The sequence below is a fragment of the Phalacrocorax aristotelis genome, chromosome 2 (genome assembly GCF_949628215.1).
Source record: "Phalacrocorax aristotelis chromosome 2, bGulAri2.1, whole genome shotgun sequence".
Taxonomy (NCBI): Eukaryota; Metazoa; Chordata; class Aves; order Suliformes; family Phalacrocoracidae; genus Phalacrocorax; species Phalacrocorax aristotelis.
Window position 1 is genome coordinate 119,975,260 of NC_134277.1, and position 27,034 is coordinate 120,002,293.

The 27,034-nt window shown below is 42.3% G+C and overlaps 1 protein-coding gene across 3 annotated transcripts; it reads left to right on the forward strand.

The window, feature by feature from the left end:
* Positions 1-2,387: 2,387 nt before the first annotated feature.
* On the forward strand, positions 2,388-26,499 carry DSG2 (desmoglein 2). 3 transcript variants are annotated; one of them, XM_075084918.1, is made up of 15 exons: positions 2,388-2,689; positions 8,957-8,992; positions 9,844-9,978; positions 11,169-11,324; positions 11,594-11,738; positions 12,967-13,127; positions 13,898-14,032; positions 14,178-14,363; positions 15,328-15,587; positions 16,441-16,583; positions 17,225-17,452; positions 18,754-18,984; positions 20,014-20,142; positions 21,264-21,619; positions 23,684-26,499. In XM_075084918.1, the coding sequence occupies exons 1-15, from the start codon at positions 2,645-2,647 to the stop codon at positions 24,689-24,691; spliced, it is 3,354 nt and encodes a 1,117-aa protein (XP_074941019.1). In that variant the 5' UTR covers positions 2,388-2,644; the 3' UTR covers positions 24,692-26,499. The 3 variants fall into 3 exon arrangements, with proteins under 3 accessions (XP_074941019.1, XP_074941020.1, XP_074941021.1); XM_075084919.1 differs by having other exon boundaries at positions 20,014-20,138; positions 21,260-21,619; XM_075084920.1 differs by lacking the exon at positions 2,388-2,689 and adding an exon at positions 5,359-5,379.
* The last annotated feature ends 535 nt before the right edge of the window (positions 26,500-27,034 follow it).

Below are 27,034 nucleotides of genomic sequence, written 5' to 3' on the forward strand. Positions count from 1 at the left end.
GCTTTTGTAAGAAGCAGAGGCGGAATCTGCTGGTCTGACCTAAAGCACATCCTTGTCCTCCACCCCAGGGAAGCCAGCAGTTGCCTGGCACTGCTGTAAGGCATTACTCAGCATGAGGAGGGAGTGGTGGGCAGAGCTGGGGACAAGGCAATGTTTCAGGGGAGTCACCAAGGGCCAGCCACTGTCCCTTATACCGAGGCCACTCAGCACTTTCGTAACTTGCAAGAATACTCGTGCTGACAACTACTATCCCTGAAAGCGAACACTCTCCCAAGAAAACTTAGGTTGTTTTAGAAGATAATTTATTTGCTGTTAAAGGCTTATCAAGAGAATTTAGACAGATGTTTGTACTTTGAGAAAAGAGCAACCTGGTGCGTGCCTCATACCTTGGAAAGCCCCTTTCCTCACCAGGCACTGAAGAAGGGCTCAGCTTGTTTTGAAAAGTAAGATGAACTTCCTCTTTGTTCTGTGGTGTCAGTGAACTCTGATCTGCTGCTGCTTCCAGAGGGAAAGCAAAGCTCTAATGGATCCTCCCATGCAAACTGATTGTATGGGCAGAACTGCAGCTTGGTTGTGGGAGAAGCAGCTGCCAGGTTAAAGTGGAGGAAGAGCAAAAAGAAATTCAGCTTCAGTGGTTGGTGACAAAGCTGCTGTGTTAGAAACAAATTGATACTATTTGACATTTATTTCATAACATCAGGCAAATTATTTCTGTAAAATATGAAGAATAGAAGTTTTCCATACAAAGGAACTGAGGAACCTTCATAATAATATTTAAACTATTCCTGCTACGATCAATTAAAGAAGTCAAAAAAAGCCCCAAACTTTTTTATGATGACGGAGGGTCTTGTAGGATGTGTAGGACATGTATCTGACCCACGTGAGAGTTACAAGCAACATAAGAACAGACGTCTAAGTTCTGGCAAAATAATTTGCAGAACAGCTTCTCTCCATGGCTACCGATCTCTGTGAAGAAGAGATGATTCTACTCATTCCTCCTGTAAACCCATAGGTAACTTCAAAGGGAAATCAGTGCTAAGGTTTTTTTCAAAGGAAATTACATTAGCTTTTTACTCTATCATATCAGCATTAAAAAACTGGCAAATAGTTGTAAATATATATATCTACTAGCACCTCATTAACTGTTCATTGGATGGGGAAACAAAAATTTTTTCAGAATTGCAGGGAGCTAACTTCCAGATTAAGAAGAAAGTCGCTAATCAAGGTTCTTGTTTTGCAGCCTTTTGATGCAAAGAAATACTTTCAAGTTATACTTAACTATCAGGCTAGGAAATGTAATATACAGCTAGAATTGGAATCTACTTCTAAACCACTAAATTAAAAGTAGCGTAATATGAAGCCTCTCCGAGACATGCTCTGCCTCATTTACCTCAAACAGAAATTACTAAAAGAGAATTTCACAGTACTTTTACTAACATTAGCCGCACTGGCTACATTGGGCTGTTAAACCTGTACCAAATGACACCCCTGTCCTCAAGACCCTGAAGATCCTCCTCAGAGGATGTCAGGGTGTATTCTAGTGCAAACGTACATGTTTCTGCTTGGTTACAAAGTGTTCAGACCAGCGCAGTGACTCAGTGACAGAACTAAGAAAGAATACGGAAACCCTTAATATTGTGCATTTCGTGTATATTGGTTTCTTTGTTTCTGCCTTCTGTTTTCTTTAAATTAAGAAAATTATATTAATGCAAGGGTATCAGCAAACTCTGTAAATTGTGATATTCTAAGTAAATAATACAAATAGATAGACATAACTTCAGATTAAATTGTGAGGTAAGACTGTTTCCCTTGCGATCCCCATGTAAATTATAATTGTCGCAACTGACTTCACGGACGATGCAAAATTATTTATCGTACACTGTTACAACAGTTATAAGGGGTCATAATGTAATTGGAAAGGCTCCCATAAGGCCAGTTCCCTCGCCAAGCCTTAACAGTATCACACGCAGTTATCATAACCAGCCGCTTCAGAAATTATTTACGACAATTGAGTGTGATCTTAGAAAGAGTGATTAGGTACATGCCTCAAAGAAGAGAGTATGTACAGGAAGTGTATTTAATTGTTTCGCCATCGTGAGGAATCAGTTATGCCTTCATTAGCATCAATTAATCAGGTGTATCCAGGAAAGATCTCTGCCAGGAAAGAGTAGGAAGGATATGGCTCAGAGCGTAATAAAAAGAAGATTACAGGGACGGTTGTGCTAAAACAACTCACAATTTTATTCTCCCATGAGGCTGTATTCCCCCCTATCAATTACTCGTTAATTTATCTTTGTGTTGTCACAGTAGCTTTGCACGCCCCCTACACGCTCCAACTCGCTTTTCTTGGCGCTGAAGGCCTGGGCGGGGAACAAAAACCAAACTTTGAAAGCCCGAAGGAAACGGCGGCCCGCGGCGGGCTCCGGCGGGCGGACCTCGGCGGCGCGGCCGACGGGACTCCCCGCCGCGGGACGGGCGCCCCGAGGGCGGGACGGGACGGGACGGGCGCCACCTGCCCCCTCCCGCCACACTCCACCCACCCGCGGCTACTTGTGCGCCCCTCGACGGGCCGCCTCCATTCCCCTTCGCGGGCGGCCCGAGGAGGTGACCGGGCCCCGGGCAGAGCGCGGAGGAGGCGGCGGCCATGTCGCGGAGCCTCTCCGCGGCGGTGCGGCTGCTGGCGCTGCTGGTGAGTCCGGGCCCCGACGGAGCGCACCTGGCCGCGGGGGTCCCCCGGGGCCGGGGCCGGGGCTGGGGCCAGGGGAAGGCGCCGCTTTGCCGCGGGCAGGCGGGGCTGTTGCTGCGTGGAGCTGTGCGGGGGAGGGAGGTGCGGTGAGCCCCGCGGGCGCTGTGCGGGAAGCACCGGCACCGGCACCGAGGGAAGCTCCCGTGCGGCCGCGGGGAAGAGCCCTCCCCGTCGGGGCTTGGCAGCCCTCCCGCCCCCGGCCGCGTGTGGCTGGGAACGGCTTTTCTCCCGTTCTTTGGAAAGTAGATAAAAGACATCGCCGTTTGCTGTCCGAACGCAGGTGGAGGTAGAAAACCCCGATAGGATCGGTAGCTGGGATGGGTGGGGTTTTCTGAGACACCAGGGGGAAAAAGGAACGCAGTGGAGAGTTTATATCGATGCCATCTTTGTGTTCAACATGTTATCTGTATTAATAAATTGCATTGCCTTTTTGAAAGAGTGGTGCCGGGAGGGAAAACGTGTCATAAAGTATGATTTAAGAGAAGTCTTTATTGCCTTAGAGAAATAATACCAAATTCTTAACAATCCAAGACACTTCAGGCTTTCTCCTTCCCTACCCTCGCTCTTTTTCAGCCTTTAGACCTTCCATCCTATGAAATATGTTTTCAGGCTAAAAGCAAGGAATTTTTCATAACAAGCTGAGACCAAAACGCGTGGTTTGTTTGATTTGGACTGATGCTTTCTAGCCGTTTTTAGGTGTTTTACAGGGAACTAACTCTCCTTCATATCTGCAGCATTGTTCTTCAGCTCTTCACCTTTCCAGGCTGGCAAAAAGCCCGCGGAAGTGAGGCCGCCACCACCCAGACAGAGGCGAGGGTGGAGGCCGGGCCATGGGCTGCGCTGGGTTGCTGCCAGGGAGCTGGACAGGGTGAAGTAATGGCTTGTTGCATGGTCAGACAGCAGGTGCTGTATATCGGCACCTTGCTAGCAGAGCTCGAGATCCTGCAGAATCAGATTTGTTAGTTGGAGAACTGTTGCCTGATAATTTTAATGTAGACTCGTGGCTGGCTGCAAATCAGCCAGCAACAGTTAACCCTGTTCTTTGCAGAAGGCTGGGAGTTACAGTTCGGTTGGAAAATGTTTTATCCTTGTTTTGCCCAAAAGAGCAATGGGAAATGTGTGGAGTACTACTTGTACAAAAGTTTTCACCAATTCTTTCTGTAATACCTGAAGCTACACCATCATCCATTTTGGTGGGCTTGCACTGGCTCAGTATGCTGTTGGTTTTGCCTGAAGAAAAGAGGAAAATTACTTTTATCAATCCTCATCATCCACAGTCTCAGCTAAAGCTGAGGAGGGTACGGTATACTAAGTGTGAGCTCGGTTTAGTGCCTAAATGCCTCGTTGTCAGAATATTAAAGCAAATAAAACTGCCTTAATTGGTTGATGTGAGGATTGAGGGAGTCACTGCTGGGTGTTGCCTTTTTTGTTTGGTTGGTTTTTTGGCTTGGTTTTTGCCCTAATCTGGAGAAAGCCATTTATGTGGCAGAAAGTCTAGTTGCTTGTTAGAGAGCATCAGATTAAGGTCATTTATATCTTACGACATGCAAAGATGGCACTGGTAACTTCAAAACCTTAAGAAACTACTCAAAACCAAAACCAGTCTAAAAGTAGTGTCTTCCAAACGTGTCACCTACCTTAGAAACATCAAGAACTCTAAGTTCTTCCTCTCCCTGTTCTTCCTGGTAGTACCTCTTGCTCATCTGCGCTCCCTCCCTGCCCGAGGGCTACATCCCTGTATCTTCATCCCTGGACCCCTCGCAGAGATCACGGCAGCTTTCCCCATGTCCCTGCCTCTGACTCTTTTCCAGGGATGTGTGGGCATGCCAGACAGTAGCGCACCCATAGGTTTGGGCTTGACTTGGCGTGTGTCCAGGGCGCACACCCAGAGCCGTGGGCCTGCCAGGCAGGCACAGCTATTGAGGATCATTAGACTGGGAGATTTCTATGTCATTTCTAAAGGGGTGTGGACATCATGTCTTCAAGAGATGAAATCTTAGAACACTTCCTATATTTGAGTGAAAGAAGAGTTGACAGATGGATGAATCTTACTACGCATGTAGCGAAACTTATTTTTTCTTTAAATGTCTTCTCACATTGTACTTCCTTGATGTTTGGGGTGTTAGACTTAGGTGGGGTATGATGAAATTCAGTCCAGAGTCCATTAGATCACTATTCTAATGTCAGAGCCTGCAGCAATTACTTTTCAAAATTAATAGAAAAAAGTTAAGTTTAAAAAAGAAAAACCAACATGATGCTTAGTTATAGAAAGAGCAAAGGTGAGATAATTCAAAGCAGCCTAGCTTCTATCACCAGTAACAAGCTGAAACTTGGTAAAAATTTTTACAAGCATTTGTGCACTAAGTCAACAACTTAATATTGTTCCAACAAAGGGGGGAAAATCAGCGCTATGGTAAGGTATGAAAGCAGGTGAGAAATACATATGATCTATTATTTTATCCATCCTAGTGAACTAATGTGGTGTTTTATTTTGGACACCAAACTACAGAATAAAGTGAACCCGCCTGGGACAAACCAGAGGAAAGCAAAAAAATGCAATCTAAATTCAGGAAATCCTGTTCTATGATTCTTGAGGTGAGATCAAAGAACTGGGAACCGAGAAAAGAAAGTGGGTAAGATGCATGATAAATTTTCAGATATGTGAAGGGTAATTGTGAAGAAAAGGGAATTATAGCGTTCAATGAGAACATTATCAACATGGCAAAGAGGGAGATTAGGTTTGAGATTAAGACATCTCATTATAGGTGTTCGAGTTTCTGTTATGGTAAATGGAGATGCAGTGGATGCAAAGTGCTCCTATTTGGCTGGATCAAATTGTGCTTTCGAAGCAAATCTCCAGAGTGTATGACTGATCCCTCCCGGGCAAAACTGCATTGGGAGGTGCATCCATCTGCTCGTACGTGTTTGGTCTGTGGGACCAGGCTAACTCTAGTCTGAAGTAACAGCCACAAAACGTGGGTTGTGTAGTGTTGGGTTCTCAGCAGCAACTGCTTTGCTCTACAGATCCTCTCATACTGGGCTTACAAAGTAGACATAGCTACAGTCAGTGGAGTCCAAAGGAAAATAGCAGATGTGAGCTGGCTTTGGGGTGAATTGAACTACTCTCTGATGCCCTTGTCTGTATTGGCTGTATTTCTGTTGAGTATAACAGAAGTCTAGGCACTTAATGTTCATTTAGAGATTTACATTTGTGTGCTTTAATCTGAAACCAAATCTTGTCCAAAAGGCAGTATGATCACTTGCAAAGAGCTAAAAATTAGAATAATAAAATTAAGATAAAAATTAACAAAGACTTCTCCATCTGTAAGGTTAGATATGCACCACCTTAGGTTAGCTAGTGAGGCTGTGGAACCTCCATCGCTCATTTTTAAGAACAGGTTAAACAGTTGTCAAGGAGCACTTAGTGTCGTTCATCTTGCCCCAGGACTAGGAGGTGAACTAGAAGATAACCTTGGATGCTGTCTTCAAGTCTGCTTCTCTAAGTGTGGAAGATCTTCACTTGTACATGTCTTCAACACCAAACTGGCTCGCAGGAGGTGCAAGATCCAAATCTCCCGACACACAGCATACATGAAAGACCACATTTCTAGGACTGACTTACTGTTTCATAGTGTAGCAAATACAGACACATACCTTCTTGCTTGCTCAGTCTGCATCTTTACATTATAAAACTAAGCTGCATGTTCCAAATCTGTCCTTTAGTCACTTCCTGACTATAGATGAAACGGATTTGGGCAAGAGCAGCCGTGCGCTCCCTGTACATGGCAGTCGCTCCCTTCTTTCCCTTGCCCTCTCGCCTACTCCTACTACTTTCCTGTAATATTTCATTCCATTTCTGTTACCTCAGGCCTCAGGTTTTCCATCTCGTTTTCTGTAACCAGGTTTTTTCTGACAATGCCTTCTTAGCTCTGTGTTTTCAACAGATGTCATTAGTAGATGCCTATTTTTTGTGCCAAGGCTATGATCCACTTCAAATGACACACACGGTTTTCCTACTGTTTCTAAGCCGTTCAGTAGAAGACAGCTCTAGGATATTAAAAAAAAAAGGGAAATTCAGAATTCAACACCTGTTGGATATGTGACTTTCCACTTTTTCTTGAAGAAAATTTAATTGAAATTTTCAATGAAAATGCAGGTTCTCTTTATATATTTGTCCAAATATATTTATGCATGTTGTAAATAAAATTGCCATTCTTAAACACCTTTTGTTGTTGTCGTAAAGTCCCTTATGAGATTGCCCATGGACTACAGACTGAAAAGTACAAAAAGGTAAAAGTATTTTTCACTGTCTTAGCAATAAAACAGAATGTTTTGAGGCTGCTTTGCAGCATTTACAAACCAACTGATTTTTACTTGTAGTTATCTTAATGAAAGACTTTCTGTTTATAATGACTAATGGGATTTTTGCTTTCTTGATATGCATCTCAGTGGAAGACCTGCTTATTTTTGAACTTCAGGCACTTTTGTTTATGCTATGTTCCTCAGGTTCCCAATACATGAAAGCTGCTCACCTTGTGCCTCTTGTCTCTATTCTGTATTGAGACAGAAACACTTTTCCTTTCAGTTTACCTGTAAGAACACACAAGGATGTTCACAATGACATCTTGACAACCATTAACCTTCCAAAATAGTTGCAGCTTTTGTTGGAAATCCTTGACTCTAAACCAAAATCCTCCTGTCGCTCTTGCTGGTACAATCTTGTTAATCATAAAAATAAATTTTAAAAATCCATATAACTAATGAAAACAAATAAGAATATTTATGAAAGAACTTGGTCTAAGGTGTAAGACCATGTAGCCCTGACAATGCATATCTGTTAGTGCTTGCTGATTTTTGTCTTCAGAATATATACATTGGGAAAATTGCCATTTGAAAAACAGTTTTGTTGTGCAAGTCGAAACAGCAGTCTGCTACATTGCTCAACACTGTCCACTGCATTGCTGCATTGTGTGGGAAAGAGGTAACATAGTTTTTTTTAAAACAAAAAAAAGCTGTCGTCAATGAAGCAATCAAGGCTGAGTCAGAGGAATGAATAGGGAGAACCCAGTCGGAAGTCAGAACAGTCTAGAAACCAGTCAAAGAGAATATAAAGAAATACATCCTGACTTATTTCAGCAGAAAATCACCTTTTCTGACCCTGCTTTGCCTTAGGCATTAGTATAAAAAAAATAACCTAAGATGCAAAATGTAGGTAGATACAATAGTGCTGAGAACAATAGAAGTATTCTCTTCTCTATGTATGCAAAGCTGAAAAGCTCTATTTGTTGGTTTCATATGTTGTAATAACCTACTTGTTGTTTCCCAATGCCTACATTTTTGCACTGTTTGAGGGGTTTTGTTACTTGCAGACTCTTTGATGTGTGCAGGGTGGATGTGAACACGGGTCTCTGGTAATTTGGTTGAGGCTTAAGTTCCTTCCAGCTAGAATGAGACACCTACCTAAGGGTGTTTAAGGGCACACATGGCTATCCTGGTGCATGAAGGGATGTGGAGTCCTAATACTGGATGTTGGCATGTAAGGTTTTGTCAGGAACAAGCACTATTTGCTTGCTAGCATGCACGTCTCAGCCTTGTTTAAATAAAGGATGTATGTAGGCCATTTATCCTTCCAGCAAGGTGCTAAGTAGAGAGCTGCTTCTGTCTGTTGCACTTCAGCAGATGTTTTGATTAGTCCTTGCTTTTAAACATTATTTAACCTGTTTTGGTGCCTGGTGTGGTTGGCGACCCACCGCAGCCTGTGTAATGCATGATTTGCCCAGAAGAGGGAGCTTCTCCAGGGCGCTGCTGACAATCAACAGTTCAATCAATGGCAAATTCCCATCGTTTTGGAATACTGAAGCATTATTCAGCACTTAAAAAATGGATGTTTGTAAATGGCTGTGAAGTCTTCATTTGGTTAAAAAAAAAGATTAATTGCTTTTTACCTGTTTCCTCCTATTAGTTGCTTATTATCTGTTTCCTGCTGGGAGAAAAGTGCAAAACTTAACGATTATATAATTATAGTGTATGTTTTAAATGTGAATGGTTATGGGTAAAAAAAAAGCTTTTATGGGTGAATAGTAAATATTAATTGATAGAGGTCAGATGCCCTCTTCCTTATGGCTTTGCTGAAGGAAGTAATGTCAGTTAAGTTTTAGTACTGCTAAAGTGACGTAGAGTGAATAATGCTTATCATAACTTCCGTTGCAGATCTGTTTGAATTATGGAAATGGACTCTATGTGAAGGTAGGAAAATGTTTTTCTTTATTAGTGCCTGAAGAAGGCTTTTCTGAGCAAAGTGTCAAAGGATTGCCTCCAGTTGATAAATATCTTGATTTTTACCATTTTCTGAAAGGTGAAATTTGTGTGATGAATAATGAAATGAAAGCCAAAATGTAAGTGAATAGATTCCTACATCCATCAAACTGAATGGTGTTCGACTTTTAGAAACTTCCCCTATAATATTAAGTTTGTAGATGAAATAACTTTATGGAAGATGTTAACTGTGGAAACATTTCCAGATGTTAATTGGGAAGCCAGCAGTAGGGACTGAGCAGCACAGTAGCATGAATGGTGTCATGCAGAGTGAGAATGAGGGGTAGTTGAGCAAAAATAGCAGAGGCAGTAAATGGGTTGAATAGAGGCCTCCTGTTTCATGTATTCTATATCAGAGAGAAGGTTGAGTATGAGGCAGTGTTAGTGGGATGGTAAAAGGGGTAACCAGGCAGAAATGGTGGTTTAAAACAGCCTTAGTGCCAAACTTCTTCCCACATCTGATGACAAGCATTTAAGTCTTCCAGAACAGGTGTATTTTCACCAACCCCTGGTCATGGGAACTTGCTCATGTATTTAAAGCCTGTCTTACCTAATTCTGTCCTGATGAAAAGATTAGTGTAGTTTTCCTCTTCAAACAACTTGAGTAACATATAGCTCTTAGATTGTGGCTTGGAAGGCTAGTGCTGCTCCGTGATTTCAAAGTTACTAGCTATTGAAAGAGCTATTCAGAAAAGAGCTATTCTGGGCCGCAGCAGCAGCAATAGAGCACTCATTTGAAATGGCTAAATGGGATGCTGACATTCAACCTTGTTTTTTCACAGGTTTATAATCGAAATGGCAGAAGTGGCATGTTGTCTTATCCCAACAGCCTAGTCAGACAGAAAAGAGAATGGACAGTCCCTCCAGCTTTCATACGGGAAGAAGAGGACAATTCCTATAGGAATCCAATTGCTAGAGTAAGCCCAGAAAAGAGATAAAAACAGAATACACATAAAAATAGAGATGAAGATGTAAAATAAGGGTGTGACTGCACAAATATTTCCTGAATTTTAAAGGACTATTGAATGTCAGCTGAAGATTGGCACATTTCCTTCTGTTTCCTTCCTTCAGCAGATGAGCTGCTCTTGCAGCCTGATTTGGCTCAGTCTCTCATCTTTTTCTAGCCACCGGTTTTCATAGAACTTTTGGGAATGCAGTATCTTTGAGCTTTTTTCACTCCACCACCCCTATTCAGCTGTTGTTGAATTCAGCAAGTGGGTCCCAAAACTGCTGGTGGTGATTGAGGCATGTACGTGGAGCATGACTATGTATGCATCATTTTTAGGAAACAAAGCTAAAAATAACCAATGTGCCATCCTTTGTGCAAGGGTTTTATGCATTTGGTTTTGAAACCTGGATTTACCATACCTGTTACTTCTGCATGTACAGTAGCTGCAGATGGTAGCAGGCTGTTACCCTTTGCTTGGGCTGCCCCATGATGGTGATGCTGGCACAATGCACACATGCTTTTCCAGATGTTTCAGGTATTTGCTGACAGCAGAGGAAGGGTATAATCTCTAGTCAGTGCAGCCTCTTCTACCTGTTCCTCTCCAGGTCTGCCCTTTCTTCGATCACCGTATCACTTCCTCAATCCTGGTCACGCTTGCTAGCTTAAGTCTAATCACTCTTAAAAAGTTGTTATATTTTATTTCCAGGATTTGCTCAAGTAACTTCAGTCTCCCCTGCTCAACTCATTGTTCCAGACTCTCTTTTTTTTTTGTTTTCCAATTTGTCTTTCTCAACATTTTATTTGCCCCTATCTGCTTGACCAGCCAGTTTCCTCCTTCTTTCCTCACACCAGCTTTTTACCTTATCATTGTGGTTTTCCAGCCTTTCCTTGCACTAGTATCCTCTCTTTGTCCAAGCAGACGTCCCTACTCGATGGTTCCCAGCTGTTGCGCTGCCCGCCATGTTCCTCATCTCCCTGCATAAGATCTTCAGACAGAACTTGGAACTCGTCCTGCATTCATCTCAACACTCAAAGGAGTGCAGGAAAATACGTGTTTCATATTTAGTTTTGTTCATTACAAAAGCAGCAAAAATATTTTATTTGCATTTTAAAATGTAGTTTTCTTTTCTAAACACTAATCTGTTATATTCCTGCTAGATACATTCTGATCTTGAAGATAAAGTAGTGGTGACTTACACTATATCTGGTCAAGGAGTAACAGAACCCCCTTATGGATTATTTGTTATCAATGGAAAGACTGGAGAACTGAACATAACAGGAAAGGTTGACAGAGAAAAGACTCCAATGCTGCATGTAAGTTGACTAGTAACTTTTTCCTTACAGCTGCCCTTCTATCCATTTTCTCTTTATTTTGTTCAAATGTGTTTGCTTAAATTAGTTTTAATCCAGTTTCTGGATATTTGTGTGTGTATGTATGCTTATATTTATAAGCAGATTATATATACTTATGTAATGCTTACATTTCTCAAATATATTATGTATATTTCTCTTTGGCATATGTATTTATATATATTACAGTCACTCATTGCATTTGCTTATTGCTTCTGTCTTTATTATTTCAGCTCAGAGGTCATGCACTAGATAAGACTGGAGCAAAACTGGAAGATCCAATAGACCTCCCAATTAAAATCATCGATATAAATGACAATTCTCCAGTGTTTTCACAAAATATTTTTGTTGGTTCAGTTGAAGAATTAAGTGAAACAGGTAACATTATTTTTAACTGTTTTTTTTTTCATTTAGTTTTTCCCAGCACAGGCAAGGGCACAAGTGAATATACTCTTTGCAGCTGCATATCTGCAGTAACAAGGATGCATTCTCTTGCTTGTGTAGGCCAGGTTATCCACGTGTGAATCCAAGTTTTTATTCAGGGCTAAGCTGTGTGGGGTGATGACAGGAAGATGTCCACATAAAGGCAACAGAGAACACTTCCTCTTATGGCATCTTTGATTCGGTGTCAAAGCTACCACAAACCCAGGGACCAGAGTCCTTCAGCAGGAATTGCAGGGGAAGTGCAGTCTGCCTTCTGGCTTAGCAATCGCAGCCTATTTGGGAGGGACTCCACTCTGCCATGCTGATGAAAAGCCCTGCTTTATCTATGGGCTGGAGAGGTACTTCACTGTTAAGCGCATACGGCTGTGACCTAACCCTCAAAGAATAGGTTAGTGGCAGTTTTCTTACTGATGTCAGTAAACATAAGAGCAACAGATTGTTTCCCAGAAGATAAGAAAAGATGGAGTAAAACAACCTAATAAATACCTGACATTGTGTCCCTTTCAATGTCATGGTAATCTGAAGAAACAAATTCTTGACCACTGCTTGAGTGAGGTATTGAGTTCCCTCAGCTCTCTTTCAAGTCAGTAGCAGCCATGTGGTAATTGCTTCTTTGCCTGAATTCCAGCTAATGTTCAAACTCGGGCACTGGACACTAAGGTACACCCTTTCCCAGAGGGCAGAATCCTGTGCCATGAGTTACAAGGGGATTTGCACCATGGGGATCGCCATGTATTTTTGAGTGAAGCTGTTGGAGGGCATCCATACAAAGCAATTGTTTTAATAACATTCAGGTAGAGGAGTTAGTAGTGCTCCCTTCAAAATAATGTGTGAGGGAAGTACAGCTTGTTGTTCAAAAACTTTTTCTGTCAGAATTTTTGAGAGTATTCAACTTGTTCTGTGGTTCTGGTGCATTGAATTCTATGAGTTACAGATGTGTGGATACAATCTTTTTGTTTGCTAGAGCATATACTGTGAACGCGTACTATTTGGATTTTAGGAATGCTTCTTCAGTTCTATCCATTAAATAAATAAAGGCAAGAGCATCAGAAAATTGTGCAGTGCATCTGACAACAGCCTCTTAATTTGTGACATTACAGTAAAAATACTTGGCAGTGCATGGCAATGTAAACACACTATACTTTTGTTTGCTTTTCTACAGGTACAATTGTAATGAAGATAAATGCAACAGATGCTGATGAACCAAATAACCTAAATTCCAAACTTGCATTCAGGATTATTTCCCAAAGTCCTAGCGCTGCATTCAGTATAGATAAGGATACCGGCGAGGTTCGAGTAGCAAAAATAAACCTTGACAGAGAGGTAAAAAAACCCCTTCCATTTTTAATCTGTTAACAGCAGTCTCCTGATGCCTGTGGTGTCACCTTCAGCTCCACCTGCTGGGTTGGAGAGCTAGCCCTCTTACTTTCCTTCACCTCCCTTAGGATTAAAGCCTTGTCTGGCTGATGCATGTTTTTCAGGGATTGGGTGGTGTAGGAAGGGAGGGCAGGCGGGATCAAGGTCGTACTCCCCTGTCACCTTTCTAGCACAGCACCAGCCCGGTGGCTGCTGCTTTCCATCCCTCCCGTGCAGCCAGGGCAGCAGTTATGTGAAACAAGGGGTCATTTCTCTGTGCTGGAGGGCATATGATCACCATCTGCAAAGCTGCTGAGTGCATCTAAATTTTTGTGGCCTGCTATGCAAATCACAGTGCAAAGAGTTAGAGGATGGGTGCTGGTGTGAAACAGCACTGAAAGCCACGTATTACCAGCAGCTTTACCTGCTTGTCTTTTCACTGGCCATAAAGTTAGTCAAAAAGTAAAGTTTCAGGTGGTGATCTGGATGTTAGCTCTGCAGCTGAGGGCAATATCTCTGCCCTTAGTCCTGTCCTGACGTGCAGGTATCACTGGTCCTGTCCCTGTTTATGACTGCTGAAGTTTTTGTATTTACTGTGTAAAACTCTTTGTGGGGGAGATGCAAAAGTCCCAAATCCTTTTCAAAGCCTCAGTTCAACTCCAACAGAGTCTGTCAAGGTAGTAATGGTGTGTAAGATTTTTAGCCTGGTCTAAACCCTTTTTTACTAATCATGGCAGACACACAGTAGCTATTCTTTGGTGGTGGAAGCAAAAGACCGTGGTGGTGAAGCAAGTGGGAATGCTGCAACATGTTCTTTAGAAATCAAGGTTTTGGATGTCAACGATAATCTGCCTGTGGTTCAAAGTCATTCTGTAAGTACATTTATCACAATACTTGGCATGTTCCTACACCTGCCGGTATCCCATTGCTTAATACAAGGCTGTGCAAACTTCCTTGCACTGGTGAAACAAGGTAAATCATGACATCTTTTTAAAGAAGGATGTTTTTTGATTGCAGTTTGAAGTAAACATTGAAGAAAACAGAGCAAATGTGGAAATTCTGCGAATACAAGCATTTGACAAAGATGAAGAGTTTTCTGATAACTGGCTGGCAATGTTTTCATTTGCTTCTGGTAATGAAGATGGCTTTTTCCGTATAGTAACAAATAACCGAACAAATGAAGGCATTTTGACTCTTGTGAAGGTTAGTATATTCTTAGAGGTCTTCTTTAAATATTAGAATAATTTATTCCCTTTAAGTTGATGTACAAATTATTTATATTGAGTCAGTATGTAAACTCTAAATTTCCATGGTGGACACTCCTTTAACTTATTCTTTGTTGGTGTATTCAGTAATTCCATCAAAAAGAATTATTTTGTCCAGGTTTACCATTTACATTCTGTGTGATCTCAAATATATCCCGTGGGACAGAAGTCCCCAAACTTCCCTTGTCACCAGGCAACAGTACTAACATGTGCGCTGTAGGCTTTCCCATATTTTTGCTCTCCTTGCTGCTCTCAGTTTAAGTTTCTTGGTTTCCCATGGCCTAGATAACGTTGCAGGCAACACCTACTCCATGGGCTACAGACTGCTTTATGAATTTCTATAAATTTAGATTATGAAAATATTTTTCCATAAATTGAATTTTCTATTTTATGAATTTCACTCCCCTTTAGTCCACAAGAACTGCAGATGCATAGTGCCCTAACTACCGTTTGGGGGTTTTTTTCTGCTCTGGTTCCCTTATCTGAAAACTGATAGTTGTAGAAAATCAATAAGCATGATTAAGTAAATGAATTGGTTTTAAAAAAGATAAAATTGGAAGAGCCAAGTAGTATTGAGCACTGATTCACTGAAAGTGAAGACTGAATATATGGGTAGGACTCATTGCACCTACCTTAGATTAGTTTAAATTCAGTAATATAAAGACATACTTACAGTGGCATCCATTAAAAATAAGGAGAGTAAGCTTCCTTATGTACTTTTGAAGAGTTGAAGCATTATGTATTGAGAGTAACGTGTTAGCCAACAGTTCTTTGCACTGTAGCTTCCTTATTTAAATAATTATTATTTAAATAGTATTATTTAAATATTAAATGTATGAATGTTGTCTCGATATCTGATTCTGTCAATTTCTGACTGATTTTTGTTGTTGTTGTTGCTCTAGGAACTGGATTATGAAAAAGTGCAAACCCGAAACTTGAGCCTTGTTGTTAAGAACAAAGCAGAGTTCCACAAGTCAATTAAAGACAGTTTTAAAGCACAAACAATTCCAATCAAAATTAATGTGCTTAATGTGCGGGAAGGCCCTATATTCCCTGGTGGCACAAAAATTATTGAAGCAAGTGAGAAACTGCAGATAAAAGAGATTATTGGGCAGTATCAAGCCTATGATGAAGACACTGGAAAAGTAGCAAAGCACATTAGGTAAGAATCTTTTTATAACCAGTCAGAAATCACATCTTACTGTAAAAATTTGTATATTGAACGGAAATAATTTCAGAGGCAATCGTTTTCTACTACGCATAATTCACCTAAACCAACATCATCATCTTCAGTATTCTGTTCTGCAGAAAACAGCTGACTTGAAAATCCTACTTGTTTGGTCATATATGGTGAGACATGAGTGTTTGTGCTGAAATTGTCTGTGCTTGCACGATGATTGTTATGCCTATCTACTTTTGAGAGTAGATTTACTAGTCTTGACTTCATAGTCTGCAGAAACATTAGGAAGAAATACACAGAAACATCTAGCAATTGGACAGAAAGGCGTAAAGTAGATAAGTGTGCATGTGCATGTTTAGATTTTGAATCATAACTCTTCAGCCAAAATGTTGCTGATCCACTGCCGTAGCTTTTACAAATGGTGCAGACCAGCAGAAGTGCATACCCAGAGGTGGACCCCTCTCCCCCACACCAGTAATGCAGTCTTGCCTGGGTGGCTGCTGCTCAGCTTTTGCTGGGAGCAGGGATGGGTGGGAAGAGGACAGTGACCAGCGTTGTAGCTCCCTCTTGCTCCGGTCTTGCTCCCTGGGTCTACTTTTTGTAATGCCTCCACACCTAAATCCTGGCTCTGAAGGGAAAAGCAGATGTCAGCATTCAGGGTAGGTTTATAATCTTAGGTTTATAGTTGAAACCAGTTCCAGTGGCAGGAACGTCAGACCTAGGGATTTGTTCTCTGCTTTAAACAAAGAGTAAAGATACGGTGAAGCTGCTTTTTCCGCTGATGGTTGTTTTCTCCATTATAAATGTGTACGTCTTTGTATGCAATTTTAATCAGGTACCTGAAAGGAAGAGATACAGCAAACTGGATCACAGTAGACTCAGTCACAGCTGAAATCATACTTGCCAAAGAACTCGATTACGAATCATCTTATGTAGTAAATGGTACCTACACTATCACCATATTGGGTGTAACTACTGGTAAGTTGAGAGGGTTTTGTTTTCATACGAATTGGTTTGTTTAGGGCTTAGTTTGTGTTTCTACAACTACAGTTGGTTTAACCACTCTGTCTTTATCTGCCTAAAAGTTAGGTGGTAAGTGCAGTTTCCCATAGGCTCTGTATTTGGAGAAGACACACGGGGCAGCTCATTGAAACAGGATGAACCTTGGAATGGGTTCCCAAGAGCCTGTTTCTTTTCTTTGACGAGGTGGAGGTGAACTTCTTGTAAAAGTTTTGCAAAGACTAAGTCTGAAAGAAACATACCTTGTCAAGGTGGAAATTGCCAGTGTCCTAAGTTTTCTTGAATGCTAAGAAAGAAAGACTCCCTGAACTTATTCTGTCTCTAACAGGAAATCTCCTTTCATAATCTGCATGTTCCTGTGTAACCGTACACAGGCAATACATTTTTTAACTTAAAATAATACAGCTTGCCTTCAGAAGAATTTTGTCAATATGTTTATTAACATTAGGAATGAAATACTGCTCCCGTAAGCTCCAGGGGGAGCTCTTTCTACTTATTTCAGCAATGTTTGTGTTTTGGAATACACTACGTCTTTTCTTTTAAGACTAAATTTTCACACTTTTCAAAACAATTTAATTTTTCTTATTTTATAATCTTAGATTTTCCTAGGAAAACAGCCACCGGGACAGTCATTATTCAAGTTAAAGATGAGAATGATAACTGCCCAGTTATTGTGAATCCTGTGCAGACCATGTGTTCAAATGCAGAATTAGTTAATGTTACAGCTCGTGATTTGGATGGTTATCCAAACAGTGATCCCTTCAGCTTTACTGTCATTGATGAACCAAAAGGGACAGCAAAAAAATGGATAATTGCATCCAGTAATGGTAAGAAAATATATTTTTAATTACTTTCAGTTCTTTGGAGTCCTAGTGTTGTGATTTGTCAATTCCAGCCAAACTGACAGCTTGTCTGATCCAGACCAAAAAAAAAAATATATATATAGGGAGCCAGGCATGAAGACACATCACTCATGTTCTGCTCCCTTCTCTCTAATGGCTATAAAAGTACAGCCATGTCTTCTGAGGCTTTCTCGGGCTCAAATGGACCATCTTTGCCTAGCTTGATGACCCATGTGTGGTGACCAGGTTTTCATGGGTAATCCTGGGATCAAGCCATTCCTGTCTTCCCACAAAAGGCATGCAGTGGTGGAGGATGCTTTTTGTTAAAACTGAGCTTGGAGATATGGTTGTGTTACTGGCTGCAGTTGCTCTAGCTTACAGATAAGTAAATAAATTTGTTTGCATAGCGGGCCTTGAAAAGGGGAAATACAGGATAACCTGTCTAAGATTGTCCAGCACAGTAGGAACAAAAAAAAAAGTCAGAAATCATGAATAATTTTAATAAGTATTTCAAAATGAGATGAGCATTTTTTCGTACGTTTCTGTTCATATAAGCCCGGGAAATGTTTGAAGCAAATGCTTCAGGTAGATGGAAGGCACCAGAAAATACTTTTTTACTCTCAGATTCATTATTCTGTCCTCCATAATCCTACAGCGTAACACTGCAAAGTGGAGTTATCCTAATGGCCAGGTTTAGGACCACAAAGGAATCCTCATAGCTTCCTCACTCTGTTTGCAGCCGGACTAGCAGTAACTGTAAAGCTCACAGCATTTCCAAATAGGGTGGAGTTCTCCAGCTGGGAATATCATCTGGGCATCCCTTGCCTAGCTGTGTCCTTGACGTGACACAGCCACAAGAGCAGGTGGTAAGTTGGCTCCCTGGTCTCTGCCTGTGGCCAACAACAGATTAACCTCCTAAAGACTGAAGCTGTTTTTTTGTGAGTTCAGCCATCAGCTATCTGTATGTCGTGAAGGTTAACACTGTATAGACGGTTGTGCTTCTTCCATGGAAGTCACAGCTGGTGTGAAACTCTTTGCAATTATCTGAGACTGCAAGTGAGCACAACTGCTTTGTTACTGGCATGAATTTCTTGATAAAAATAAGAGCACATACACTGTAGCAGCAGCTGATTAAACTTAATTCAATTGCAGTACCTGGATTTACCTGGAGGGGGCTTGCTGGGAGGATGTGAAGGTTTTATTTCCCTTAGTTTACAGGAGTCAACTTCCTCTCCACTCATTTCTTGTGTCTTTTCTTTTTCTTTAACCCCCACCTTCTGCCTTAGGCACCAGCATACAGCTGGCACCACAAAACCCGAAGCTGGGCAGAACTGACATTCCTATCCTAATAAAGGATTTCCAAGGGTTCAGTTGTGCTCAAGTACAGTCTCTGCAACTGACTGTTTGTAAGTGTACGAATGAAGGCACGTGCCACAACAAAATCAGTGACGCTAAGCGAGTGGGTCTGGGACCAGGAGCAGTTGTGCTAATCATCCTGGCTTTTTTACTTTTGCTGCGTAAGTAATTGTTTCATATTATCTCAGAAGCACTGTAAATATGGTCTGCAAGGTATCAGGAAAGAAACAGTCTGGCTCCCAGGTTTTATCATCTTGATATATTCTGTGTAAACTAGTCTGTGTGAAGTGATGGCAAATCCCCTACTAGTTCTGGTAACATCAGCATTTCACCCTCAAAGGATTTCAAGCTCTGCATTCTGAAATTAGTATGTGCAACTTTAATATTTGTTTATGGTGCTGTAAATAACAGGTGGGGAAGCAGTAAGGAATCATTTTGGTGTTTCCCACACCTCCTTGTGTGAACCCTAACTCTTCCCACGCAAACCGCAGCACTCTTTCCACTCTTTTCTCCCTCACTGCAGCCCCAGGTCTGGTGCTTTGCTCTGAGTAGAACATGACGTTGTTCTTTGGTAAAACAAAATAGAAGCTCGAAAATAAGAAAGGAATGCTTGTAGTCAGGGTATGGCCATGTGTACCATTGCTGCATTTAAAATGGCAATACTTTATTGCTTGTACTAGTAGCAATCTAGCTGTGGCAGAACAAAGTTCATGCCACACGAATATACCCTGCTCCTGAAACTGGATTGTTTTGAGTTTCCCAGGCAATGATCTAGATGTGTCACAGGAGTGGTAAGGTGGAATTTACATGATTCCATGTCACTATCTAGTAGTAAAAGAACAGGAGGATTTAGAAATGCTGAGATTATACAGTGATATTTAGGTCTTGCTTTTGGTATATGAGATCTTCGATAGAAGTGTAGCTGTACAAATGCATGGTCATCTGCAGGACTGAGGCCCTGACAGGTTAATTGTCAGTTTACTGTCTAGGAAACCATACTGGCATATGTTTCTTGGAAATACCTTGAATATTTGGGAACATGTCATCATTCTTTATCAGCCCTCATGCTGATCACTAACTCACTAAAGATACATTTCAGTATGAAGTTTGACCAAGCTTTGGGACTGGCTGTTAGCATGCTTTGACCCTAGTCATCACATAGTTAATGGCAAACTTCTGTTTCCCCATAGTTATTCCACTGTTACTGCTGCTGTGTCGCTGCGGCTCAGGACCGAAGGGATTTGCTGCAATACCAGACTACAGCGAAGCAATGCTGCGTCAGTGGCACAGCGAAGGAGCAGCTCCCGAGGAGAAGGCACGTATCCCTAATAGCATTTCTCTTTGATTTCTAACCAAGTGTTCAGTTTGGCGCTTGGCATCTCTTCCACATTATGGGCCGATGTTTCAGGGCTGCATAGCAGTTTTGAACCGCACATGAACATTAATAAAAATTAACCCTGTGAGACCCAGCGAAGGCTGCATGGAAGAAGCTCCATCAGCAGCTCTAAAAACACCAGCCGTGGTGTTTAAATCCCAAAGTAAAGGGGAGGTAATCAAGCAAATGTTGATGGTATCTGAGCAAGAGATAGGAGTAGCAGAAAAGCATTAATGCGGGGAGGGAAGCATTTCATTTGCAAGCCCGGAATGTTCCACGCCCCTTTGGAAGCATGGTAAAGCAGCAAAAAAATGGGTCGTAAAGCTTAGCTTCTAGTTGAAAGTTTCAAGTTGCATTTTAAATTACATCCCTGTGTATTTGCCTTCTTAAACAGAGCAAGTTCTTAAAAAAAATAAAGGGGGCAGAAAAAAGCGCAAATCTGCAGAGGGAACAGTGAATACCAAGAGGAGTTTGCCCTTCCTTGTTCTGCTGCAAAACCCAGCTTTCAAAAAAAAAAGGGCATGACACTGTTGTGCTTTTGCACAGTAACAAAGAAACAGAAGTAAAAGACTTTGATTTAGGGCCAATCTCACACCAAATTCATGATAAAAGGCAATTAACCGGGAAGCCAAACTGCTAGAAAAGGAGGAAGGGCCAGGCAGTACCGTAGAGGCAGCAGGCAGTGCACACTCCCCCACTTTGTGTCTGGGGAAAGCTGATCAGAGTCTGTCTTGGAACAGCTGAGCTCCCTAGAGTTTTGCAAGCCTTTTTTTTGGTGGGGTAGTCTTTTTCCCGCTTTCACTCCCAACCCTTTGAGTTTCAAGAAAACAATGATCTATAGAAACATTTCCATCATCCTCCTTAGGAACGCAGTTGTGGAAGCTGCACCCTGTTTCAGGAGGCCTTTTACTCTTTGCAGCAACATGTCTAAGTGCAAATTCAAACAAGTCATAAGATGGCACCCTCCCAGGTCCCACCCAGCCCTGCTGCTGGTTTGGTGAGTTCCATGTGCTAGACAGCACAGCTTTGATGTCACATCCTAATTTGTGTTATTTATGTAGCCAGTGCTAAGCCTCATCCCACCCACTGCACTGGGGACCTCAAGAGGAGCAACCAGCGGAGCAGCAACAGCGGCGGCGGTGGCAGCAGCAGCAGCAGCAGCAGGAATGAGTGGAGGGGAAACTGCAGCAGGAGGAGGCAGCTCTGCCTGTCACGTAAGAGAGCATTACAGCACTATTACCAAGGAAAGATGGGAAGAGCAAAGACAACTCCTTTCTGGTGCTGAATATGGAGCCATGGTAGCTGGAGGGGCTGAAGGCATGGCAGGTGTAGAAGGCAAGACAGTGGTGACTGGAGGAGGAGTCGCACTAGGAGCAGCAGGAGCCATGAATGAAGAATTTTTAAGAGACTACTTCAATGACGTAAGCATATGACCTGAAAATTCCAGTATTTCGATATTTACACTTAGCGTTGTGAAATGCCATTCATGTTACTGCAAAGACATGAGTAGATACGTGTATACAAACAGTCCTGTTACAATGGCCAATGTTGTGTGCATGTGGCATAGGGGCATTAAGGATTTTGGGGTTAGGCTCACATGCGGGACTTAGAGCATGACAATGCTCAGTCTTGTAGCACTGGGTGCTTACAAGATCTCCCACAACGAGACCTTTCTCTCAAGGGAGGTACTTGGGAATAGGATCAAGAATATTCAGCAATGATCAAGGAGCCCCTTGCCCTGGAAGAAGCCATGAGAAAGACTACGTGATATAAATCTGAGGGACTTAAACACATTAAACTGGCCTGTAGGGAGGTAGCTATGACTCATCATGAGTCACAACTAGGAACTTCATAATGGAGCAGGTTTTTGAAAGATAAGCCATAGATGTCAAACGGCAGAGGGTGGGTCTGCATTTTCAAAGTAGCTGATGAAGGAAGTGGTGCTGGGCTTGTCTCTGCGCAATAGCTTGGGTGAAGGACTGTTCTTCAGAAGTGTATGAGGCACATGTTGCAATCCCTTTCTGACTCTTCTTGTGACCCAACCATTGACCAATAGCCTATTCCTACTCCTTGCAGCTATTCCTCTTTGCATAATGCACATCACTAGTCCTTAGGTTGGTGAGCTCCTTATAGTGGAAGTTTCACTTCCATATGCCAGGGAGTTTATGGATTGTCCATCACCTGTACAAAACATCTTCGCACCCTACAGCTGGCTGATGATGGGGTTCTGCAGGGGAGTAGCTGTGCAGCTTCGAATCACCACCTCCACCCAGGGAAGGATGCAAGCTTAAGACACTTGTATGTCTCCTGAGTGCTGTAGCTACTGGTCTTCTGGGTGAACAGATGTGACAGTAGCAGCGCTTCCTAATATTAAGACATACTGTAAGCACTTCAGCTGCCTGCTGAAGTCTTGCAGGAGGGCTTCATAAAGGTCATACTAGAGTAACCTTTAGAACTTCTGGGAGGCTAAAATACCTCAGACTACAGGAAAGGGGGGAAAAAAACCAGGCAAGTTACCAAACAAAATAGTTTCAGATGTGTGCTGATTTTTGTAGAAGCATTTCAGGTAACGTGCCTACTTCCAGGATCAAATGCAGATAAACATACAGAGTCAGTTTGGGTCTGGATATATACCACATTACACAGATGCCTGAGCCAATATGCATTCCAGAACTTCAAATGTGGCAGAAAAGTGGTTCTGAGCACAAGCCAGCAATCGTATTAGGTAAAGCTGGTTCAGCAGGCCCAGAGGATTTGGCTGTCTTCACTCCTGGAACTGGAGCTGGTGCAAGCGTGTACACGGATATTTGCGCTAGCACTGGCAGAGACTCCATTGCAGATGCTGCTTTCAGACTGAGCTGGCCCTGGAAGCACTAGAGTCAGAACCCGTGAGCCCTCCTTGTTGCAAAGTGGTCTACACAGACCCTGAAAAATGTATATGCTGGACTATGTTCCCATACTTATCAAGCCATTTAACTTTGATTTGTTTGCTGTTGGGCTCCTTGGGTGTGATCCCACAGGCTATGCTATTGATAAAGGCCGTGGCAGGTGATGACGCGTCAGCATGTACTTATTAAACATTTGTTTAAATGCTAGGATTCTCTGAGGCATGGTTTTGGCACGCTCCCACAAACACCTAGCTACAGGTGAAGTTCATTCACTGAACCAAAATAAAAGCAATCTGTGGGGATGGATCAGTATCACAAATGGCACAGTTTCTGGTAGGGATAGCAGCAGGTGGTGGTAGGCCCCAAGGTTTTCTACTTAATTTCAGATTTTTCTTCTCATCAAGTGTACTGTCAAGTTCCGAGTAGCTTCAAAAATGCAAAAAGCACTTCTAGGTACTGCCCTTGGTTGGCTGATGGTTTCTGTGGGTTCAATTAAATTTTATTAACTTTTTTGACTAAGCATTCCTGAGTTTTGGATTTATTAAGTTTAGAGCTGACATTAATGAACTTTTGCTTGCTTTTGTTTTCTGTCTGTAGAAAGCTGTCTCTTTTGCGGATGAAGACGAAGCCCAAGCTGCAAACGACTGTCTCCTGGTTTATTCCCAGGGAGAGTCCGGCTCCCCGCACGGCTCCATTGGCTGCTGCAGCTTTATTGAGGGTGATCTTGATGACCACTTTCTTGACGATTTAGGAGACAAATTTAAGACTCTAGCAGAAATATGCATAGGCAGACACATCAACATGAAAGACGGTAGCTCCAGGAATGAATCAGGTTTTGGTCTTAGTGACACAAAGTCACAGTTCCTAGATCAGCAAAATGCTTCCAGCTCCAAACAAGCCTTTGCCTCGGGCAGCCACTTCCAGCCCGCCCCACCAGTGCACGCAGGTGGTGGCACAGGAACAGATACCGTCTCCAAGGAGGTGGTCACGGAAACAACCTTTGCATCCCACTCTGGGCAGCATGATGCCCGGCCCCTTTCCACAGCCCATGCAGGGACCAATTTTACCATGACAGAAACTTCCTACTCTGCAGGGGCTCCTGCCCACTCAGCTGCTGTCTTTCTAGACCCCCAGTTTAAGGAGAACATAGTGGTGACAGAGAGAGTGCTGGCACCTGCATCGAGCTTGCAGGGTATGGTGGAAATCCCCATCTTGCCACATGGAAGTAATGTGGTAGTTACGGAGAGGGTGGTGAAGTCGGAGGGTGCTGGGCCAGGAGCCCTGACAGTTCAGGATCTCCCTGACTCCCAGTACGTCGTGGTAAGGGAGCGGGAGAGGATGCTTGTGCCTGCTGCAGAGCAGGGCTCGATCAGCTTCCCTGCTTTGGCAGAGGGGCACAGCGTGGTGGTGACAGCCTCAGGGATGCAGAGCAGAGCTGAACAGGTGGCAGGTGCTGGCTCAGGAAGGCAAGAGCACATGTTGATCACAGACTCCCTGCTTAATGAGGCAGGCTCCAACTTAGAGGGGCCACCTCCTGCCAGCGCCACGCTGAGCAAGTCTTCAAGGGTCACTAAATACAGCACAGTGCAGTACACTCGCTCGTAGCCTGGCCCTTTGCAGGGCTGGCGGTGTCCGGCACCCTTGTGTCAGTGTGCGTCTCGCCACGGGTTTTTTTTCTTGAGACCTGAATCTGCTGGAGCTTTCAAAATGGCATGGACTCGCTTGCAGTAGTTTGTATAAATAAGGGTTGTGACCAAGAAGCTAGTAAGGATGTCCGCTGTTGTTATTAGGCAACACTGGTAGCGATGCCTTTGAAGTGGAAAGATGTGGGAAATATATATTTTTTTTCCTTGTTTGCTATTTTTGTAATTGCTTTTTATTATTCAGTTAGTGTAATAATACCACAGAACCACAGCTGTGTAATAATTGGAAAGCAGAAAAAAAAGTCTAAAATCTAGCTACTAGGATAGTAGCATGCAAAGCACAAGTTAGGTTTCTGAACTGCTGTTTAGTGTATCTGCCAAAGTCCCCCCTAAGGGGCATCAACTTCTCCTTGCCTGTTTGCCATCTATTACCTTGTGGGACAGGGCAGCTCCTCCTGAGCTGCAGCTGCAGATCTCTGCACCATGGTGAATTGTTAAGAAATCTCTCCTTCCTGAGAAGCCCAGGCCACCGAAGCCAGTACCTCCTCAGCAGTACTGACCTCCAGGAGGGATAGCACAACTTTGGGTTATCACCGTTTGTACCTTAAGCCATAAATACTTGCATATTAGCACAGGGGTTAAAGAAAGCAAGGAGCACAAAAAGCTGAGAACGGCAATTTTTTTGGCACCTCGATGTAAAAAATTCTGTTACTTGGTGTGGGTCTAGGCTGACACAGACAAGTAAGCATTTGCATCATATAGATGTTTCCTAATTGGTCCTCTAATAATGTTTGAGAAAGCCAAAACTTACCTTAGCTTTGGACCAGAGATTCACTCAGTGGCTTTGTGAGCAAAGTTTATGGCCCTTAGACATCAGCAGGATCTGCTTTACAAGATTAGCTACGTGGTTTTAATTCTATCTGTGAACTCACAGCTAAAAGCACAGAAATGCGGGTGTGTGGGTGTGGTTCTGCTGGCTGCAGTACCGCAGCTCGGGTCGCCTGTGTAATGCCATATGAGGCAGCTTTCCTTAGCTCTGACAAGACGAGAAAGTTCCCTATAATTCTGCAACACTTAAAATTACTGCTCTTTCCATGAGTTTTATGTGGTAAAAGCAGGATAGAGTACTGCATACTGTTTGGCACTGTGTATATATGCATATATAAATATTTATTTTTATGCAGTTTGAAACATTTTGAAGTTAATTTTATAGCCATACACTCCACATGTTTTGTCAGAGTAGAAAGAAGTACTTTAGATCAGGTATTGGTACCATGTTTATCTCACACCTGTAACATCAGCAAAGCTGGTTGTATGCTAATGCAAAGCCTGTGCACCTGCAGAGCTTTCTGGTTGCCTCCTTCTCTCCTGGAGGTTTTCTGCAGCTGCAGTGTTATGTTTTCCACTGATATGTTTTGCCTTTGACTAGCAATTCTTTCAGTGTATTTGATTTTACTGATAAGGATATAAAAGTGGATTCAAAAACATAAAAAGTAGAAACTATGGCTATGCTCAACAGGGTGCACCTTGACAGATGGACCATTACATTAAGTGGAGGAGTACTTCCAAGCAAATCAAACTACTCTCTTGCTTGGACCTGTTGGTTATCTCTCAAACTTAATTTTTGAAGTATGTGTCTTTACTTTTAAGCAAGCACTCAGTTTTAAGTGGTCACCACTTTTTCCTGCAGTTAGAATGAGTTTATTTCAGACTTTTTAATGGAGTATTTCTGTGGTTTTATGCAATCTTAAAATAAAGAACTCTACTGTATTTTTTTTTCATTCAGTTTTAAGACAGCTGCCTGGAAAAACACTGACTTTCCTATTGCAAATAAAAAGTTTAAAGACAGAATGAGGATTGGGATTTCCCAAACAGCCTGAAGGAATATCTGAAAGATACAGATGTAATGAAAGTTGGTTTCCTGCTAACTTACAGATTCTGAAAAAAAGGTGAATTCTGCCTGCTGGTTAAGCATGCTAAATTCTGTAAAAACTTGATGCAAGACAACAGCATCCCATCCACACATTTACTGGGCTTTGAGTAAAACTCTTCTAATGAGTTTATACTTCCAAACAACATAGCGTAAAATATTGTTTCAGTTTTAGAGTTGTTAAAACATCCAGTTCTTAACATGCAGAATAAGATGTAAGGGTCAGATGGTGTCACAGAAATCCTGACTTCCCGGTGTATTGTTTATATATAAGCTTTTATCACAGATTAGCTGGTGCTGTAAAGAGTCTATTTGAATAGATTGGCTAAGAGTGAATCTCCATTATTTGGCTTAGTCTTGTACCAAGATTTCAGA

What these genes read in the sequence shown, in the direction of transcription:
- DSG2 (XM_075084918.1), top strand. Translation starts at nt 2,645, where the DNA reads ATGTCGCGGAGCCTCTCCGCGGCGGTGCGGCTGCTGGCGCTGCTG. An exon ending in GAAATGGACTCTATGTGAAG is followed by an intron (nt 8,993 to 9,843) that starts GTAGGAAAATGT and finishes GTTTTTTCACAG; the next exon opens with GTTTATAATCGAAATGGCAG. An exon ending in ATAGGAATCCAATTGCTAGA is followed by an intron (nt 9,979 to 11,168) that starts GTAAGCCCAGAA and finishes TATTCCTGCTAG; the next exon opens with ATACATTCTGATCTTGAAGA.